General features: G+C 41.6%; 1 protein-coding gene across 1 annotated transcript; it reads right to left on the bottom strand.

Moving 5' to 3' along the window:
* Window positions 2,895–19,812, bottom strand: LOC106504669 (exocyst complex component 1-like). The gene is made up of 3 exons (XM_013978738.2): window positions 19,494–19,812; window positions 10,025–10,155; window positions 2,895–3,286 (listed from the first exon to the last, which is right to left on the bottom strand). Exons 1-3 carry the CDS (start codon window positions 19,612–19,614, stop codon window positions 3,020–3,022), a joined length of 519 nt encoding a protein of 172 aa, XP_013834192.1. The 5' UTR covers window positions 19,615–19,812; the 3' UTR covers window positions 2,895–3,019.

Raw genomic sequence — 20,207 nt, 5'->3', positions numbered from 1 at the left:
TGTAAAAAAATTCACCCATGTTTTCTTCTAATAGACCTAAAGTAGTCCTTTTTTCCTTTTTAACAGTTTTATTGATATGTAATTCATACACCATACAAATCACACATTTAAAGTGTACAATTCAATTATTTTTAGTATATTACATTATTTTAAAAATTATGGTGTAACATATATATAACATTAAATATGCCATTTTAACCATTACAAATATACAATTCAGCAGCATTAATTATATGTATAGTGTTGTGCTACCATCACTACCACTTATTTCCAAAACTTTTTCATTGTCCCAAACAGAAGCCCTGTAAGCATTCAGTAATAACTCTGATTTCTTTCCTCCTTCTAGCCCCTAGTAACCTCTAATCTACTTTCTGTCTCTGATTTGGTCTATTCTAGACATTTTCTGTAAGTGGAATCATACAATACTGTCCTTTTGTGTCTGGCTTATTTCATTTCACATATTTTCAATGTTCATCCATGTTGTAGCATGTATTAGAACTTCATTGCTTTTCATGGCAGAATAATATTCCCGTGTGTGGCCATACCACATTTTGTTTACCATTCGTCTTCTAAAAGACCCTTGGGTTGGTTCTATCTTTTGGCTACTGTGAATAATGCTGCAGTGAACATCGGTGCAAACATCTATTCAAGTCCCTGCTGTTGTTTCCTCTGGGTCTACACCTAGGAGTGTAATTGCTAGGTTGTGTGGTAATTCTGTGTTTACCTTTTAGAGGATGAGGCAAACTGTTTTCCAAAGTGGCTGTACCACTTTGCATTCCCACAAGAAATGTATTTTTTTTTTTTTTTTAATGGCCATCCTAGTAGGTGTGAAGTGGTATCTCATTTTGGTTTTGATTTGCATTTCCCTAATGACTAAAGATGTTGAGATTCTTTTCTTATGCTTATTATTATTATTACTGCTTTTCAGGGCTGCACTTGTGGCATATGAAGGTTCCCAAACTATGGGTTGAATTGGAGCTGCAGCTGCCAGCCTACACTACAGCCACAGAATGTCGGATCTGAGCCACATCTGCAAACTACACCACATCTGAAGGCAACGCCAGATCCTTAACCCACTGAGTGAGGCCAGGGATTGAACTGCAACCTTATGATTCATAGTCGGATCTGCTTCCACTGTGCCACAATGGGAACTCCTCTTATGCTTGTTGTATAGCTTCTTTGCAGGATGTCTATTCAAGTTTCTTGTCCATTTTTTAATTGGGTTTAATTTTTAATTGTATTTTTGTTACTGATTTGTAGGAATTCTTTATGGTGAAGCCTTATCATATGTATAATCTGCAAATATTTTCTTTTATTCTGTAGGTTTGTCTTTCACTTTCTTGATAGTGTTCTTTGATGTAAAATAACTCTGTTGAAGTCCAATTTATCTATTTTTTCTTTTGTCGCTCTTGTTTTGATGTCATAAAAAAATCCATTGCCAAGTCCAAGGTCCTGAAGATTCGCCCCTATGTCTTCTCCTAGGAGTTTTATGCTTTTAGTTTTATATTCACACCTATTTTAAGGATATTCATGTGGTGCAAGATAAGGGTTCAGCTTCACTCTTTTGCATGTAGACATCCAGTTGCCCTGTCGCAAGACATGTTTCTACAATATTTTCTTATCCTCTCTGAAAACTCCATCTTGTCCTGCTTTACTTTACCCATCTTCCTGCTTGAAAAACAGTCACAGTGATGGTAAATGACTTAAGCTTAAGAACAAAGACCTAAAGGCATAAGTTATTCATAGGGTCAGCTGAATGAAGACATAATGTGTTGGTCTAGGCATGCTGGACCTGTGCAGATTGGCATGCCATTTGCACAAACATGATATGTCCTCTAAAGAATAAGAGAAAGAAGAACCTCATGGCCCCAAGTGGTTTATGAGTGGTTGTTAGCTGAATATGCATTAGCAAAGAGAACCAAGGTGCAAACCTAGGCACCTGGGTTTCCACAGATAGGCATGCTGTTTGTGGAAGCACAGTGAGGATTCTCTGAAATGCTATGCATAGATAGCTGACGCCAAGCTTCCTCAAATGCTAATGATTGTTAAATGCCTAAAGGTCAGAATAAAAGCTTAATCAGCAACAGGCTATGTGACTTTTAAAATAACTTAAAAAAACTATATCCTGAACCTGCAACTCCCTCCTCACTTGATGTAATCCTAAAGAGTACAGTAAAGAGTGTGGTTTCTTGAGGTGGGCGCTCTTGGTCCCTGAGACCTTGAGTCCCTGGTTCCCACTTTTACTTAAGATAAATGTCTCTGTGTCTTGTTTTATGTTAACTCTTTTCCTTAAGTTTCATAGCACCCGTTCTTCAGCCCCATCCTGCTGAGCTGGTCTTGGCATTGTCCCAGCACAATTTGCTGAAGAGATTTTTTTTTTCCCTTTGAATGAACTTGGCATCCCTGTCAAAAAATCTGTTGACCATAGATGTATGAGTTTATTTCTGAACTCTCAATTCTATTCTCTTTGTCCTTATATGTTGTCTATCCCTATGCCAGTAGGATACTGCTTTGCAGTAAGTTTTGAACTTGGGAGGTGTGAGGCCTCCCACTTGGTCCTTCTTTTTCAGTTGTTTGGCTACGTGGGGGCACCTGCAAGTCCATATGAGTTTGAGGAGTGACTTCATTTCTGCAGGAAAAAAAAAAGCCATTGGAATTTTGATGGGGATTACATTGGTCTGTAGATTGCTTTGGGTAGTATTTTCATCTTGAGAATATGAAATCTTCCTGAATGAACAAGGAATGTATTTCTACTTATTTAGACCTTCTAAGACACTGCTTGGTACTCTTGAGTAGAATACTCATTTAGGCAAAACCATCTAACTCCTGCCAAAGAACACATAGGCAAAAGTCCCAAATATTGAATGATTGCATTAAACACATTTCACTGCAGTTCACAAGGTATCACTTTATTTCATATAAATAACGGTCACTGATGAAGGGAAAAAAATCATGACTCTCAACATTTACTTAGGGAACATTTTCACAATACACCGAGGAAGGAATGTGGTATACATATTCAGAGTGGCAGGGGACACAGGGACAGACACACTAGATTGAAAGCATAAAAGCATATTCGCATAAGGACCAAGCAGTCCTTGTTGTTGGAGGACCAGATAGAATCATCATTAATGTAGGTAGAATCAAAGTTCACAATTTGTAAGTCTTTCTTAAGATATGCATGATTGAGCTTGTTTACAGTTCGAGCAAAGGCATATTTAGAAGCACAACTGTAGGCTTCCAAACTGTACACTTTCTTGAAGTGCAGATCAAAAAATGGATTGTCCTAGAAGAGAAAAAGAGAGACATGATTTTGTTTGTTGCCAGCAAAGTAGCTGGATTTCCTTCATTCTCTCATATTCTCTTGTATATATTTATTGCTTTTAGAGTGTTAGTACCACACATAATTCCAAAATCTACAAATGAGCTTTCCAAAGCTACCGGCTTCAAACATACTGTTTCTAAAATGAACAATAAGAAAGAATATTTTTGGAGCATCTTTTTTTTTTTTTTTTTTTTGTCTTTTTAGGGCCATACCTGTGGCATATGAAAGTTCCCAGGCCAGGGTAGAACTGGAACTGCAGCTGCCAGCCTACACCACAGCCATAGCACTGTGGGATCTGAGCCATGTCTGCGACCTACACCACAGCTCATAGCCACACCGGATTCTTAACCCACTGAGCGAGGCTAGGGATTGAACCTGTGTCCTCACAGAGAAAATGTTGGGTCCTTAACCCTCTGAGCCCCAAGGGGAACTCTGCATCTGTGATTTTTCAGTTATGCCCGTAAAATGTGTGTCAGAATGTGCAGTTATCAAGCCTTCTCAGGGCAGTAAATTTGAGAGGATGGATCGGGATGGAAAAAGAGAATAAACCCACTTATAGACTTCCACCGGGAGAAAAGGTTTCTCTTTTCTCTACTAGGAAGTTGGTCCCTCGTGCTATTTCAGTAGTAGAAGGGGGAAATACAGAATGGCTACTTAGCTTTTGGAATCAATAGATCACCAACTTGCTGACTGTAAGTTAATAGCAAGAAATTACTTTTAAATTTGAAGGCAGGAGCTCCTGTCATGGCTCAGCGGCAACGAATCTGACTAGCATCCATGAGGACTCAGGTTTGATCCTTGACTTCACTCAGTGGGTTAAGGATTTGGCATTGCCATGAGCTGTGGTGTAGGTCACAGATGAGACTTGGATCTGGCATTGCTGTGGCTGTGGTGTAGGCTGGCAGCTGTAGCTCTGATTGGACCCCTAGCCTGGGAACCTCCACTTTTGTGGGTGTGGCCCTAAAAAGACAAACAAACAAAAAGAATCAAAGGCAAGGATCATTAAATCATTTGGCCCAAACTGACAAATTACTAAAGACTGACTCATTGGATTGCTTCAGGCTCTGTGCTTCTAGTGGAGATGTTTGAGGGGGAAAGAGTAGGCATTATATCTGATCTTGGTCCTACCTGTTAAAATAATAATAATCACTACTGTTACTAATAGCAGTAATAACAATGACTTGCGTTAGAAAGTGGTTTTCAGTTTACAAAATGCGTTCACATTCATTATCTAACTTCTAACTCTGTTTGAGGGCAGAGGTTTTGAATTATTTATCTTTTGTGTTCTTGGTGCTTATCTGTGGTAAATACTAAGTTCTCAACAAATGTGTGTTGAACTGATCTGAATTCTTCCAATAAAAAGAGAAGTGGAGGTAAATGTTGCCCTAAATGGTAAGGAGGCAGAGAGAGACCAAAACACGTATTTGTTACCATGTGGTGTGTAAAGTTTACATACAAACAACTTACATGCTTGCAATTTCTTTTTTAAATAGGAAAGTTCTTGCAAGATGCAGGAAAAAGAACTAGGGTTTTGAAGTCGGACAACTGTTTTGACTCTGATGTAGTGGTGGGCAAAGTGTTTATCGGATTTGGCTCTCACATCTTAGATAGGGTTGCTATGAAGTTTGCATGAGATGAATCACATAAACTGTGATACTGCTGTGGAGCTTAATGAATGACATTTCTCGTTCCAAAATCTGCCCTCAAAGACTGTGATACTGGTGTTAATACAAGCTTGCTTTACACTGTTAAACTTGTTTCTAAACAAAACAACACATTTAAAAAAGAATAGACAAGGGTGATGTGATTTTAAGTGCAGTGTTCCCCTAGTCACACCTTAAAAATATTTCCCAGCTGTCACAATTGCAGATGCGAAGACATGGCTGAGGAAAATCTCAGTAAAAGGAAATCACACCCGTTTGATCACCAGACACCAGTCACTCTCTCTATGTACCTTCCCCACCAAACCACTGACTTCTTATCATGTAGACAGTATCCTTCTTGCTTTTGAGATGCTTGGAGAGGCTTAGGTTTTGCTGTTAGCCTGATAATTGAAGCCTCAGCAGGCATGAGCATAGACTAAAGTCTGTCCGTCTGTCTGTCCCTCACTGCTTCCCTTTCTTCCTTCCTTCCTCTTTCTCCCCCTCCTCTCTCTCTCTTTTGATAGAGCTAAAAGAGAACCTCACAGTTCATTCAGTAACCTCCTGTTTATAACAGATTAGAATGTAATGTAATGTGATGGTGAATAATAGCTTCCAGAGGGGTGAAGCCCAGGTCACACGTGAAGTGATTAGCAGAGCCACTGCAAGAATCATGCTCTCCATCGGCCCAGCCCTCTTTCTTGCCACGTCATCCTGTCTCCTGTTGCACCCTGTCAGTCTCTAAATCCCCAGTCATTTTGATTTCTGCTTCATAAAGTGCCTTCAATCTCAATTCCCTTCCATTTGAAAGTTGACAATTTTCTGGCTTGAAATAGATCTATTTAAAACTGTATCATTGCTACTGAAAAAAAAAAAAATACATGCTGACTCCTGAGGATTTGGTTATAAGAGGGAGGAGAAGTGGAAATTCCCAGAACAACTGAGATATTTTTACTTCACCCACAGAAATGTTTAGAAGAACAACTCTTTGGTTTTTATAGGTTTTCTTCAGACAATTTAATATTTTAGGTCCTAAAGTGATGAGAAAAATAGAAATACTCAATTTCTCTTTTGTATCTGGTTCACCATCAAAGATAATGATCTTCAAATGGGAAAGAGAAGAATTAAAGCCCGGAAGGTGAGGGGAAAATAAGAGCAGAGTTAGCCGCCTGCCATGAATGCAGCTGACGGCTTTCTCACCCCCAGGTACCGACCGAACTTGTAGAAAGTAATATGACATCAGTAATGTCTGAGAAATTGAGTAAAAAATAACAAAATGGTTAAAAAAAAAAGAGGTGGGATGTTTAATTCCTTAAAATACAGATCAGGAAACTTGACATTGATTTCTGATAAAATTTAATGCAGTATAGAAATTTTGGCAGATACATAAAAGTATATGGAAGAAAAGAATTAAAAAATTTGTAATCCTATCAAACTGAGATAATTATCATTAAAGTACTTGTTTGTTTCTTATCTAATATACACATACCTATATATATAATACTTACATATAAGCATATATATGTATTAAAATTTAAGATTCAGCTTTCATTTTCTAATACTATGATAGATTATGCAAAATGATGTAATATTATAGAAGTTTTGAATTCAGCTAACTTTTTTTTTTTTTGTCTTTTGTCTTTTTAGGGCCACGCCTGAGACATATGGAGGTTCCCAGGTTAGGGCTTTACTAGGAGCTGTAGCTGCCGGCCTACACCACAGCCACAGCAACGTGGGGTCAATGTCTGCAACCTAAGCCACAGCTCACGGCAACGAGGGATCCTTAACCCACTGAACAAGGCCAGGGATCAAACCCGCGTCCTCATGGATACTAGTTGGGTTCATTAACTACTGATGGGAACTCCTCAGCTAACTTTTTTTTTTTTGTCTTTTTGCCATTTCTTGGGCCACTCCCGCGACATATGGGAGGTTCCCAGGCTAGGGGTCTAATCGGAGCTGTAGCCACCAGCCTACACCAGAGCCACAGCAATGCAGGATCTGAGCCGCATCTGCGACCTACACCCCAGCTCATGGCAACGCCGGATTATTAACCCACTGAGCAAGGGCAGGGATTTAACCCTCAACCTCATGGTTCCTAGTTGGATTTGTTAACCACTGCGCCACGACGGGAACTCCCTCCTCAGCTAACTTTTTAAAAATTTATTAAATGATGAAAAATTTTGTTCTGAGGTATTCTTTTGATTTTTAATGGTGGTATAATGTTCCAGCATATTGAGATGCAAAAATATATTTATTTCCTAAGTGTCGAACATTGAGGTAGAATCTATTATCAGAAAAATGCTCTGTGTGGTTACTTAGGAAAGAAAACAATGAAATCCAGCATATGTTTTCACCAGGAAGTCATGCCAAACTCCCCAGGTTTTAAAAACAGGATTCCTAGTTAATAAGACAATAGCAGATAATATATGTTGATTCCAATAATGATCTTAAGGGCAAAATTTAGATATTCAGACTGACACAGCCTGGGGCCTGGGACTCTCCACTGCAGTGGCTGCAGTGCTGACACCTGGACAAACACTTCCTCCAGCAGCCAAGTGCAGAGAACTGTAAGGCACCAAACAAACAAACAAGCTGTGTGCATGCAGTTTGGGCAAATTATGTACAACAGGATACACAAACCCTCAAAAAGACCACTTCTGAAGAGCTGAGAGCTAAAGTGGGGGACTTGCACCCCCCTGCATGCAACCAGGGGAGGGGGGCAGACCACTGAGGCCACCCCTCCAGCCCCCCTCAATATAAGGAACCAGCTTGTCCCCATGGAGCAGGCAAGGGAAGCTGCTGCTTGTGGTCATGTCCCAACGGAGCAGGGGCCTCAAAATAAAGCCTTGCCTGACTTTGTTGTTTGGCCTCTTAGCAGTTTCTACTGATTAAGGAAGGCCAAAACCCAGGTCGTTAACAAGATTAGATAAGTAAGTCCGTAAGGCAGAATTAAGTGCTTATATCCACGTAACACCACTGTGTCCTCAGAGCCTGGCGGGCCTGGCATGCCGTACGTTCTCAGTAAATGACTAAATACATGAAGCTGTGAGATGGTAAACCACCAGGCCAAAGAAGACAAATTAACAGATTTCTAGGTAAAGTGTAGCTTCATCGCTGAATAGTTGTTTGACCTTGGGCAAATCAGTTAATCTCTTTAAGTCTCATTTTCCTCATCTGTAAATCAGGAGTCTAACAAAGTTTTGTGATAATTATGTAAAATTATATATGGAAAGAACTTTGTGTGGTTTCTGGCACCTGAAAAGAATTTCCTGAGTGTGAACTGGTAGCAGGTATACTAGTAGTGGTAGGTATAGTGGTAGTAATGATAACTTGTCAATTACCTAGAGGCGTGCACGTAGTCCTGCCTGCTTCATCGTCTTTTATTATTGACCGGTGCTCATTTAATCTGCATCTGACTGCAGTGAACAATAAAAAATCAAAATGTAGATTTGGTAGCTGGGAGCAACAGGCCAAACTATGGCATTTAGTAGGATTACGTATAAATGAGTTTTGGAGTTCCCTGATGGCCTTGTGGTTAAGGATCCAGTATTGTCACTGCTGTGGTGTGGGTCACTGCTTTGGCATGGGTTCGATCCCTGGGGAACTTCTACATGCCATGGGTGTGGCCAAAATAATAAGTGAGTTTAAATTCTAATTCATCCAACAGTAACAGAAATATTTATCGAGCGCCTGATATCTATCAGGCAGAAGGCTGCAGTAAAAGATGAAAAGTCATTGTTGCAGGTTTTTAGGAGCTGTCCATCCAGATGGAGACAGAGTAAGCCAACATTGGCAGTTTGCGGAGTACTTACTCCACGATGCAGTAGGCCATGGGGCAGAGGACACGAGAGGACTTTAGCCCTGGGGGTGGGGGTGGGGGCTGGGAGTGGGGGCAGGGCTGGGGGCTGGGGTGGTCAGGCATTCTGAGCCCCAAGAGTCAGTAGTGAAGCACTGTGGCTGCGTGAAGTTTAAGGAGGAATGACCAGAGATAAAGGAGTCGGCTCCCCTGGGCCTTTATTTGGATTTTATTCTGTGTCCATAAAAGGAATGTGGCAGATCTGGTTAAACGTCATTTTATGCCCCAAAGACCTGAGGTCTGAGTTAAGTGTTTAGTAGAAATAAGGAATTCAGATCAAGGAAATACAAACTGGCCACAGTATAGTATACTAAAGTATAGTATATAATTCTGAAAAAAAAAAAAAAAAACCCAAAGCATCTCCAAGGAGAGAAAATGGCAATTAGAGAAGGGTGTGGAAGGAACATAGGAGAAATTGCAGCAGTGTTTCAATTGTCCGGTCCTGTCATCTTATTGGGCCTTGGGGTGAATGCTGTTTAAAGAATGAAATGGGTACACTTAACCTAGAAAAGAACAAACTTGAGGGGACATTATATTGTCTTCAAATATTGGAAGGGCTGCTATGTGAAAGGAGGGTTTGCTCCAAATGGCAGAGCTAAGATGGATGGGTGGGTGTCGTGGTGAAGCAGAGTCTGGTTAAACAGAGATAGGAAATGTGAAAATAAAGGGTGGCAATCCACAGATGGAATGGATTTCCTCACGTGGTAATGAGCTCCCTACCAGGAGGAGAGTTCAAGTTTATGTGGAGAGATAAACGTATACACCCTTCTCCCACCTTCTACACTGACTGTAGGACTTCCAGGAGGTTTGGATCCTTCTGGAAGGTCAGCTGTTTAACTGACAGTAAAATTTGAAGATGAAGGAAGGAATCCCCACAACTGGAAGAAGAAATTGGGCTTCAGAGTGAGGACTGGTAGGAAAGTCAGCTGTTTAAAGTTTCAGACCTGACTGTACAATTGTGTTTCACCTGCTAAGAAGCTCTTGGGAAAGATGCTTTTAAATCTAATAGGTGAAATTCAAATTTAAACTCATAAAAACAGGACAAACAAACCAGCAGGTTGTCCTGGCAGATTAAACCATACCACTTAAGAACAATATGTCATCTTCACACTTAGCACGTGCCAGAAATACATGAAGTAGGATATTGAAAATAAGGCCTCCAGCATATTGATCCCACAGCTCCCTTATAAAAATGACACTTACTGTATCTGCTTCTTTTCCATCGATCATCTGCAGATCGTTCAAAGACCACTTTTTCGTTACTTCGTATTTTTCATCTAAACCTACTCTGTAGTGTTTCACCATAATGATTTTTACTTCTTCATTTTTGGTCACTGTAGGACAGAAGAACACTTAGTTTACATAGACTTTTAGAAGATAATCAATTATTCATCAAGTCATACTTTTCAGTATTTATGCACCTCCTTCTCGTATAGTGAGCTTGAGCATACTTTATACGTACACTCCAGGTGTGAACCCTGAGGTATCTGAACCTTCAGTAAGTATCCCCTCCAATCTGCTCAGTGTGTGAACTTTATTTTTGCTACAGTTGTGGTCATGTACAGCCGCAGTGATGTCTGTCAGATGGAACCCCGAGCTATGTGCTTTCAGCTATGAGCTTTGTGGTGGAAAATGGAGTTCAGCTCAGGGCAGGAAATAAGAGGCTTAGTGTTAGCATACAACCAGTGCCAAAGTGTTTACCAGAACAAATTGGAATTTTAATTTATGACAATAGAAGAAAATGAGGTCAGGCAAGTAAACAGTTCTGCTCACACAGCAAATCAGTGTTGAGGCACCATTCAAATACTACTGTGCACTTTCTCCTAAAGCTGCTGTGAGATTTTTGATGTAGAAGTGCTTGCAACACAGCTACTGTTGATCCATGTAGTGGTGTTGGAGATTTTTAATCCTCTCTAGTGTGTCTCCAAAATCCTGGTATTCAAAATGTGCTCTTGAGACAAAACTTTTAGTATTATACTTCAAAAGGTGTGGGAAATCATTGCTTATTTTCTGTTAACAAAATGAGGGAAATAATTTCCTAGCCTTAAAATCATTGTCTTTGGTCTCATATGAACACATTGGAAGGATTAACATTGGAAGTTCCGTGGCTCAGTGGTAACAAACCCAACTAGTTAGTATCCATGAGGACGCAGGTTCAGTCTCTGGTCTTGCTCAGTGGGTTAAGGATCTGGCGTTGCTGTGAGCTGGGGTGTAGGCCAGCAGCTGTAGCTCTGATTTGACCCCTAGTCTGGGAACTTCCACATGCCACAGGTGTAGCCCTAAAAAAAAAAAAAAAAAAAAAAAAGGAAGGATTAACATTAATGTTAGAGCTCCTGAACTGAAAGTTATTACTGAGTTAAGGAGAATTTCCTGGGTATCCACAATTTGCCTGACAGAACTGTTACAAATGCCTCAGAGGTACAAGTATGAGACATAGTCCCTGCCCTGTAGAAACTTATGGTTTTTTTGAAAAGACAAGCCTAATACATATGTGTCATATAAAATATACATTTTAAATGTATACAGGTGTATTGTAAAGAGTTGGCAGTGGCCACTGAATATCTTAAACTTTCTTTCAAGATGGATGATGTTGGAGTTCTTGCTGTAGTGCAATGGGATCGTCAGCTTCTTTGCAGCACCAAGGATGCAGGTTCAGTCCCGGGGCCAGCTCAGTGTGTTCAAGGATCCAGCATTATCACAGCTGCAGTGTGGGTTGCAATTGCAACTTGGATCTGCTCCCTGGCCCAGAAATTCCACAGGCTGCAGGGCGGCCAAAAAAAAGGTGGATGATATCACTTGGAGATGTTGTCAGCTTGTTCTGCCTTCTAAGAGCAAGACTGGGGTTTTAGAAAGTACCACTTTGGCTTGCCCTCCTAGTTAATATTAAAACAATGTTATTACACTATAACCATAGAGATAGAAAAGCGATATGGAGCAGACTCTCTGTCCACCAAGAGTTCGGAGAAGGGAGAGGCCTGGAATAATTAAGGAATTATACATGAAGAAGAATTTGAGATAGAGCTTCAGAGTTAGTCCAGTTAGGAAAGGCAGGGATGATTGAAGGTGTTCCAAGAAAAAGGGGCACATGATGAAATTAGTGGAAACTAGAAGCTGGGCTTCCCCAGGTAGGATTAGGGAAAGTGGACCGAGTGTATAGACTGATTGGTATTAGGATCCGGTGGACAATAAGATCAACCAGGGTGTGCAAATATTATGAAAAGTGACAGAAACCACTGTGGACTCGTGGTGTCTAAGCCGCTCTCTGGTGGGGGACTGGGAGTCCGGCCTGGACAGTGAGGGCTCCAGAGCTGGGGCTGGCTGAGGGGTAGCATCCTCTGAAACATGGCTGATACTTAGATGAAGGCAACCTGGGGAACCAAGAGCTCGATGGATCTGAGTTGTCTCCTAGAGAAGGGGTCTGAGCAGGCACACGGATCTAAGAGAGCGCTGTGGCCGGGTTTGGTGAAAGCTCGCGCAGTCCTAGGCAGCAAGTCTCTCTCCCCCTTGAACAGGAGGGTAATACAGTGGTGCCCTGCTAGAGGAGGGTTTTTCTGGAATCACTGGTGCCCAGGATAGTTGAAGAAGGAAAGAAAGAGGAGCTGGAGGCCCTAGAAGAGGCAGTGCATCTTAGTGGGCTCTGGCATTAGACATTCTGGACTCAAAGCATGACGCCACTGCCTGCAGTGTGGTCTGAGCTAGTTATGTCATCGCTGGAGAGTTAAAGCTCAGTTTTCTCCCATTGTAAAGTGGACATCAGAGTGATACAGCACATAGGGTGTCAAGATTCAAGATAAATTATATAAATGACTTAGGATATTATTATTTTTTGGGCTGCACCTGTGTCATATGGATGTTCCCCAGCTAGGAGTCGAATTGGAGCTGCAGCTGCCGCCTACACCACAGCCACAGCAATGTGGGATCCAAGCCACACCTATGACCTACACCAACAGCTCACCACAACACCAAATCCTTAACCATTCAGTGAGGCCAGGGATCAAACTCACATCCTCATGGATACTAGTTGGGTTTGTTTCCTCTAAGCCACAACAGGAATTCCCTAAATGACTTAGGATAGTGCCTGGTTTAGAGTAATTGTTTTTGGTTTGCTTTGCTTTGTTTTATGAGGCTGTTCTTGGAATCCAGGCATAGGATGTGGGCAATGGAAACAGAAATGATAAATCTAAGTAAGATTTCAAACGAGGCATTGACAACACTGGATAGAAACGACGCTGGATGGAAACCAAAATAGGCAGGTCTGGAGGGGGAGCTGGGTGGATGGAAGAGGGAGTTTAGCTTTTGACATACAGATGAGGTCCATAAACGATCTCAGAAGAGGAGGAGATGGAAGTTTACAGTTTAGGAGAGGAGATAAGACTTGGGGCTTTTCTGTGTGAATGGGTTTCCAAGACTCGGTTTATTGGAGAAGCGCAGAGGGAAGAGGTGAGACAGAGTGGAGGGAAAAAAGGTGCCAGCCTAGAAGTCTGAGCAGCGGCTGTCAGAAAAGAGCCGAGGAAATGCAAAGCCCAGAGAATTTCTGAAATTTGGAGACAATCCCATGGCATGCTTTGCTGGGTAATGATTCAAGTCAGTCCAGACTCCGACTTGGGCAGAGCAGTGATTTCTTTACTGAGGCACCTTCTTCAGACGGGGGAGGCAGAAGACTGGCCGAGGGCCCCTTCCTGGACTAGCTAGTACTGGGGGCCAACCGGGGGCCACTTCCTGCGTTAAGTGTGGCTCAGGAAAGAAATAGGAAGAGAATAAAGGCTATGATTTAGATCACAAATTCCAGGAGCTTGGAGGAGGAGGGGTTGCACCTTTCTGAGGACAAAAGGTGTGTCCTGGAGGGACCTAGTGGGGATGGTCTTAACTTGGGAAAGAAAACTGGTTCGGAGTCTGTGAGTCTCCTGACATTCTGCAAAAGTTGGTGGGGTTCTGCCCATGGACAAGCTTCTCCAGCCCTAAAAAAAGATCTACTTCCACTGGTCTAGATGTTAGCTTTGGGAAGAGGAAGAGGAAGAAGAAAGAGAAGAGAAGCCATCAGGCTGGGCTGTTGAAGTGGACGCGTGGTTAATTCTGTCACACTTAGGAAGGCCGGGATATTGGAGGCAGTTCCTTCTGCTAGTGGAAGTGGTCTGCCCAGACCATTCTGGCGCTGGCTACTTAGAAGTGGGAGCAGATGGGGAGGAGGAAACTGACTACAGTGTAAAAATGTAATTCCAAGCAACTCGCCCTCCTCAGCTAGTTAGGACAAGCAGCTAATTGGCTGCATTCCCACTGGTTTGTTTCACTAATCTAATAAATATGTGCGTGCCCCTTTGGCGCAAAGCCCTGCGCTAGGCAGTGAAAACGTGAATCCCATGGGGCACCGTTCCTGCGCTCGCAGAGACTCGAGTTGGGACTTGAGAAGGAAAGTGCCTGTGGCAGAGGGTGGACAGTGTATAATAGGAATGTGGAAAGGGCCAGCTTCAGCCCACTAGGGTCAGAGGAGCTTCTGGAAGGAGGTTATCTGAGTGGTAGAGGGTTGGGGAGTTAGCAGTACAAAGAAAGGCGTCAAGGTTCTTTGAGAACAGCGCGCATTGGACGCATAAACGCTGGCATCTCTCTTCCATGTCCTGCCGCGTTAGCATCCTCTGCGTGAGGTCTGCGGGTGAAGGGATGGCAGGAAGCGGGCTCGGCAGGGCTAGAGGTCCTGAGGGGCCTAGAAGGCTAGACGAAGGGGTTCAGAGATTATCCTGAAAGCCGCGTGTGGGGAAGTTTATGGAGGGGGGAAGGGGTGTCACCGAAGGACTTTGAGTGAACGGTCAGGCTTACATTTCAGAAAGTTTTCTCTGGGGGTTCTGTAAAGAAGTGTGGGAGGGAGGGAGTAGAGAACCAGATGTCAAGATGGTCACATCTACAAGCTATCAAGTTTTCTTACATTAATGGTCACTGGTCCACCAACAACAAAATAAGAAAATAAAAAAGCATGCTTTAAAAGTCAATCTTTTGATACCATGATGCAGCACAGAGACAGTGCAGCCTCCTGAATTTGGCAAAACAGTCTCCTCTGTAGCTAAAGAGGTTCCAAGAATTGTCTTTAGCCAAGAGTCAAAGAAATCTGTTCAGGCTGGAGTTGACCCAATCTGTAATTTCCATGCTTGAATTCTGCTGCCAGCTAAAATTAAATGGCCATATCCACATTAATGCAGTGGCAAAGTGGAAACTTATCCCATTGTTTTAAAACAGAAATATGTTTATACAGTTGAAATGTTAGCGTTGGTTTCAGTAACATCAGATGTGCCACTATCTATTCATGATTTAGTGATAACTAGACACTCGGGGAATTTCAGAATGAACCTGCTCCAGTTTCACTATTTCAGTTAGTGATGACAATCTTAACTTCATATCAGCCATTTATTCTCACTTTTAATTTCAAGATAAACATTGTCATTATAACTCCCTCTCTTATCATGGTAAAATAGTCACTATTATTCATGAGGCTAAGTGGGGAGATTGGCCAATTGAACCAATATAATTTGGCAAAAGTGGAAAAATAGCTCACAAGTAAAAGGCACAGAAATACTTTAAATAAATAAACTACTGTCATTTTACAATCCTGGTGTTATATAATTGTTTTTATCATTGAAATTAAATAATAGGGAAAAATTCCCATGAGATATCAAAGATAAGAACTCTCAGTGAGAAGTTACCACTGTGGCTCTGTGGATTAAAAAAGGGTCCGGGGTGGCCACAGCTGTGTTATAGTTGCACCTGCAGCTTGGATTCAGTCCTTGGCCTGGGAACTTCCATATGCTGTGGGTGTGGCCGTTTAAAAAGGAAAAAGGTCTCAGTGAAAATGTTTTAATGTGTTAGTGATGTCTTGGGGCCATTGAGAATGCTATTGTTGATTTTATCAAAAAAGTAACTTTGAAAAAATTTTCTAGAAATATTTTTTATGAAATGCATTTTGGGACTATACTGGGGACTATAGGTTTGATGTCTGTGTCCCCCTCCCCCAAATTCTATGTGGAAATCCTAACCCGCAAGGTTACTCCTCAGGAGCTGAGGTCTATGGGAGGTGATTGGGTTGTGGGGGCTTTTGGGAATGATAGCCGTGTCCTTATAAGAGACCCTGGGGAGGTGCCTTTCTTTTCTGCCTGCAAGGTTAGGTGACCTCAGGGAGGCCGATCCCCACCACGGACTCTACACGCACCAACACCTTGGTCGCCCAGCCTCCAGAAGTGTGAGGGGTTAGCGCCTGTGGTTTAGACACCACCTAGTCTCTAGTGTTTGGTTTCTTTTTCTTGTTAACACTCTTATTGTTAACATTTTTCTTCCTTATTTAACACTCTTATTGTTATAAGTGATTTGACAAAACTATTCGGTTCTATGGTTCACAGAGAAGTTCTCTGTTGGCATCAAAATGTAATACGTAGAGAGAATTTATGCATACTATTTTCATAATTTTAGCAAATGCCATTTATTTTCAAATTAACTTCTATGAATGGGGAGTGTTTTTCTAAACATGAGAATACTTAAAAAACCTGTATCCTTTCTGAATATGTATACAACTTTTATTTCTAAAATATATAATATATAAATATACATACTTCTATGTTTACTTATATTTTTGAGATATTTATTTCAGTATATACTATTTATATATATATACTTTAGCATATATTTTCACAATAGATACATTTTTTCTGTGTATTTTAGCGATGCAATCCTACCTTTATCTATTTGGAGTGGAGTTTATCAGGTCTGTTTTTTCCTAGTTAGGATCTGGCAGGAGAGTGCTAGGTACAGATGTAGGTGTTAGTATTTCTGTCTCAGAGGGTCCACACCGAGGCCAGACTGCTGTCCCATATCTCACAGCTAGTGGGTGGGTGAGGACAAATTGCTTCACAACAGAGGCCTGACTGTTAGCACTCCGAGGGCCGTTACAGCACGCCTGCTTCCTCCTGCCACTTATGGCCAACGCCTCCTATGCGGTTTCAAATCCTTGAGAATTTCTTTAGCTCACCTGCGTTTTCATCATCGCACAAGTGACTTGTCCCTTTCTTGTTCCCGCACATAATACAGCCCCTCCTTCTTCATAAGAAGATGCTACTGTTAACTGCCAGGGACAGTGGTGCCCTGGGCTCAGGGAAGCTACTTCCAAGGGGAAATGACCGTGTAAACCTGGAGGTTGGAGGGGATTGAGGTGCCAGGAAGTCCCCAGTGTACATCCTAGCAAACTGCAGAGCGTGGACCATAGAGCAGCAAGGTGACAGGAATCCCAGTTGTCTGCGTGTGAGACCCCACAGCTCTGCTCAGATAAACTCAAGGTTTAACTTTAAACATGTGTTCATTAGTCTGAAAAATGCATGATGGGGTTTGACTACTCTAGACTCTTGATTCTCACAAACTGAGAATGGCTGGGTTGTGGGAGATAAAGAGGAGACCATAGCTGTGCCTGTTTACTCCCAGAGGGTGGCCACCACTCAGACGGTGGCCACCACCTACCTCCAGAACTTCGAGGTGGCCTGTTTGTTCCCGGCAAGGGAACTTTTCTGAGTAAAACAGCTGGAGTCAGACATGGCAGGCCTCACATGGACATTATTTTCAAGTCTTTCTGTCTGAATGCATTTGAAATGGTCATAAGGAGATGCAGCAGGAGCTCCCTGTTCCAGGGGGTTCAGTGGCGTCATTGCTGTGGTGCAGGTTTCAGCCTTGGCCCAGGAACTTCTGCATGCCACGGGTGTGGCCAAAAAAACAAAAACAAAAACAAACAAACAAAAAAAAAAAAACAAAAAAAAGAAAAGATGCTGCTTGGGGGAAAAGTGCTCTCAAATTGACAGGATATGAAGCTAGTCAGTGACATAGCTTATAAGTGTAACCTCTACCTCGAGTATCACAATCTGGTCTTCTCATGTCTGAGAAAACTTGTTTTTTCCTTGCTTCTTACCTGACAGAACCATTGAATTTTACTAATGAAAGAGATCACTTCCTTTACTTGGTTGTTTTCCAGGTGAGAACCCTGAACCCTAAAGAGGTTGTTTTCACACACGTGGATAATATCCCAACCCCTTGACATTACAATCCTAGTTAAAAGGGTTCCTGCCATTTAGGAAAAAGACAGCAAGTGACCTCAGCCCAGGGTGGCTTTCTTGGAACTTGAGGATGCTGGGGAAAAAAAAACACACTCCTTTACAAAAATTTAATTCTGGGAGCTCCCCCCCCGATGCTAGATAGGACAAGTTTATTTAATTATATGATTGGAGGGTGCGTTAATAAACGTATGATAAATTAGATATAAATAATCCCTGGTAAATAATATGCATTATTGTGATTATTTTATTTTTCATAAGTTTTTCTTTAAAAAGACTTATACACTAATGTTATGTGATGAATAATTGGCTTTATAAAGTAGGATTTTAATAGGCATAAAATTATTAGATTTTTAACGTTGGAATAAGCACATTCTCTAATATCTTAAGTCAAAATACTTTAAGATACAGTGATTTGATGGTTTAAATATAATACAGTTTATAAAACTGTTTCTTTTTGCCTTTTTCTGTAATTTGATTTTTCCCTTGCTGATATGCCAAGCTGATATGCCACTTATAATTTAGACAGCAAAATACACTAGGTAAAGTTTAGATAAATGTTGCTATTCTTATTAAGTAGCTATTAGCATACTTAATAGGAATTATAGAATTTTAAAGAATTCTTAGCACTTTACTTAAAGATATTCTACTTTCCTTCCAGTCCTCCCTCTTGACAACTTTTAAAAGTTCTTCTAAGCAAATTAACGGGAAGGGGATTATAACAACTTTTCTGACCATGGTGAATGGTGTGCCTTAGGAAGCAAAGTCTGCAATGAAAACTTAGAATTTCTAAGCTCCTTTCTCCTAAGCCCCTGAAAACTATGAAAAAACATGGATTGGGAAAAGCAAATGCTGTCTCTTCAATTCAATAATGGCACAAGCATGTCTGTCTAAATTCAGCACAAAAGTTACAGGTTAGGTAAACCATGGGCCAATTTCATGAATTTTTAAATTTTAAAATATGAGTGAAAATCTTTATTTTAGTTAAATACTTCAGAGAACATTTCTTTATCCTTAAACTTCCATCTTCATGAACTAATTTCTACCATTAAAATATCATTTCTGTGAGAAAGAATTTTTAAAAGATCATTTCTCTTTTCAAAACAAGCCACCAGGAAGTCTAATTAAGCCTCGGATACAAATCTCAGGTCTTTTTTTCCTTCCTAGCATGAAAAGAAAGAACCCTGGTTGTCCAGAACGTCTGGAAATAGAGCTGTATAGCTCAATTATCCAATATGTTTAAAAATATACAGAGAGCTAGCTCTCTGTTGAATTTTTTAAAACGAGCTCTTAACGCAATAAAATTGCATACCATGCAAGTGAATTAAATAAAAGATTGGAGACTAAATAATCAAATCAGGAAAAGTACGTGCCCAGTTTCATTTCTGAACAATTAACCAAAACATTCTAAATACAAGAATTTTTTGTCTTCCCTTTTAGTACTTGAATCCAAATTCTCAATCGTGGCAGAATTCCATCACAAGATGATAACCTGTGCCGTCACTGCAAAGGAAAAGAAATACCCCAAAATGTCCCTCTACCACCCAAGCCTCTTGGGGTTATTTACATTTTGAAATATTAACAGAAAAAAAACAGATTACCTGACACACAGAGGTAATACCTATCCTGGACTGAAAACTCTATTTCGATAAATTCGTACAGATTCTGCGAGAGTGGCTTAAACAGTTTCTTCTCCAGGTCCTCCTTTACCAGTGATGACATCTCCTCCAGTGCCACCTGGCCTGAGGTCTTGGCTCCAGCTCACACTTTCTCTCCTCCTCTGCCTGGATTTTTTGTTTTGGTTTGCAGCTTCTTGCGAGTCCTGCCACCTCCCAGCCCTCACTCTCCGCTTCTCATCCCTAGCCAGACCCAGGCTCCTGAGAGCACTTGGTGCGGTCAGACCCCTGGCTGCGTATCTGCCCAGTGGCAGTGACGGCGGCGGCGGCAGCAGCACCACCGCCACTCTCCAGCATCCGGGCTGGGGCGGCTGCTCACGGAGCTTTCCTGTGGTTTGTTGATGGGGAACATGTTGGTGAGCCCCAGCAGGGGCACTTGTGGAGTGGCCCGGCTTCCCTGGCTGTAACCTCCCCCAGGCGTCAGCCTGCAGAGGAGGACCACCACTTCAGCTTGATTCCATTATGTAAATCAGCTGTCTGGCTCTATTGATTATGATCATCTTCCATTAAGAACTTTGCTGTCATCTCAGGAGACAAGCATTTGTGCTTGCTTCTAACACTTCCAATGTTTCTTTCTCTCCTGTCTTTCCCCTCCTGCAGTTCATTCAGGCCTGTGTTTCCACGAGAGTCAGCATCAAC

This window comes from Sus scrofa, chromosome 8, assembly GCF_000003025.6.
Source record: "Sus scrofa isolate TJ Tabasco breed Duroc chromosome 8, Sscrofa11.1, whole genome shotgun sequence".
NCBI lineage: Eukaryota > Metazoa > Chordata > Mammalia > Artiodactyla > Suidae > Sus > Sus scrofa.
The sequence above is the reverse complement of the archived record's forward strand: the minus strand, read 5'-3'. Positions and strand labels throughout refer to the sequence as shown.

Excerpts from the sequence above, each read along its gene's own strand:
- LOC106504669 (XM_013978738.2), bottom strand. The coding sequence starts at position 19,614 with ATGTCATCACTGGTAAAGGAGGACCTGGAGAAGAAACTGTTTAAGCCA. Across the intron at positions 10,156-19,493 it reads GTATTACCTCTGTGTGTCAG|TGACCAAAAATGAAGAAGTA; the intron begins GTAATCTGTTTT and ends TCTGTCCTACAG. Across the intron at positions 3,287-10,024 it reads ATGGAAAAGAAGCAGATACA|GACAATCCATTTTTTGATCT; the intron begins GTAAGTGTCATT and ends TTTCTCTTCTAG.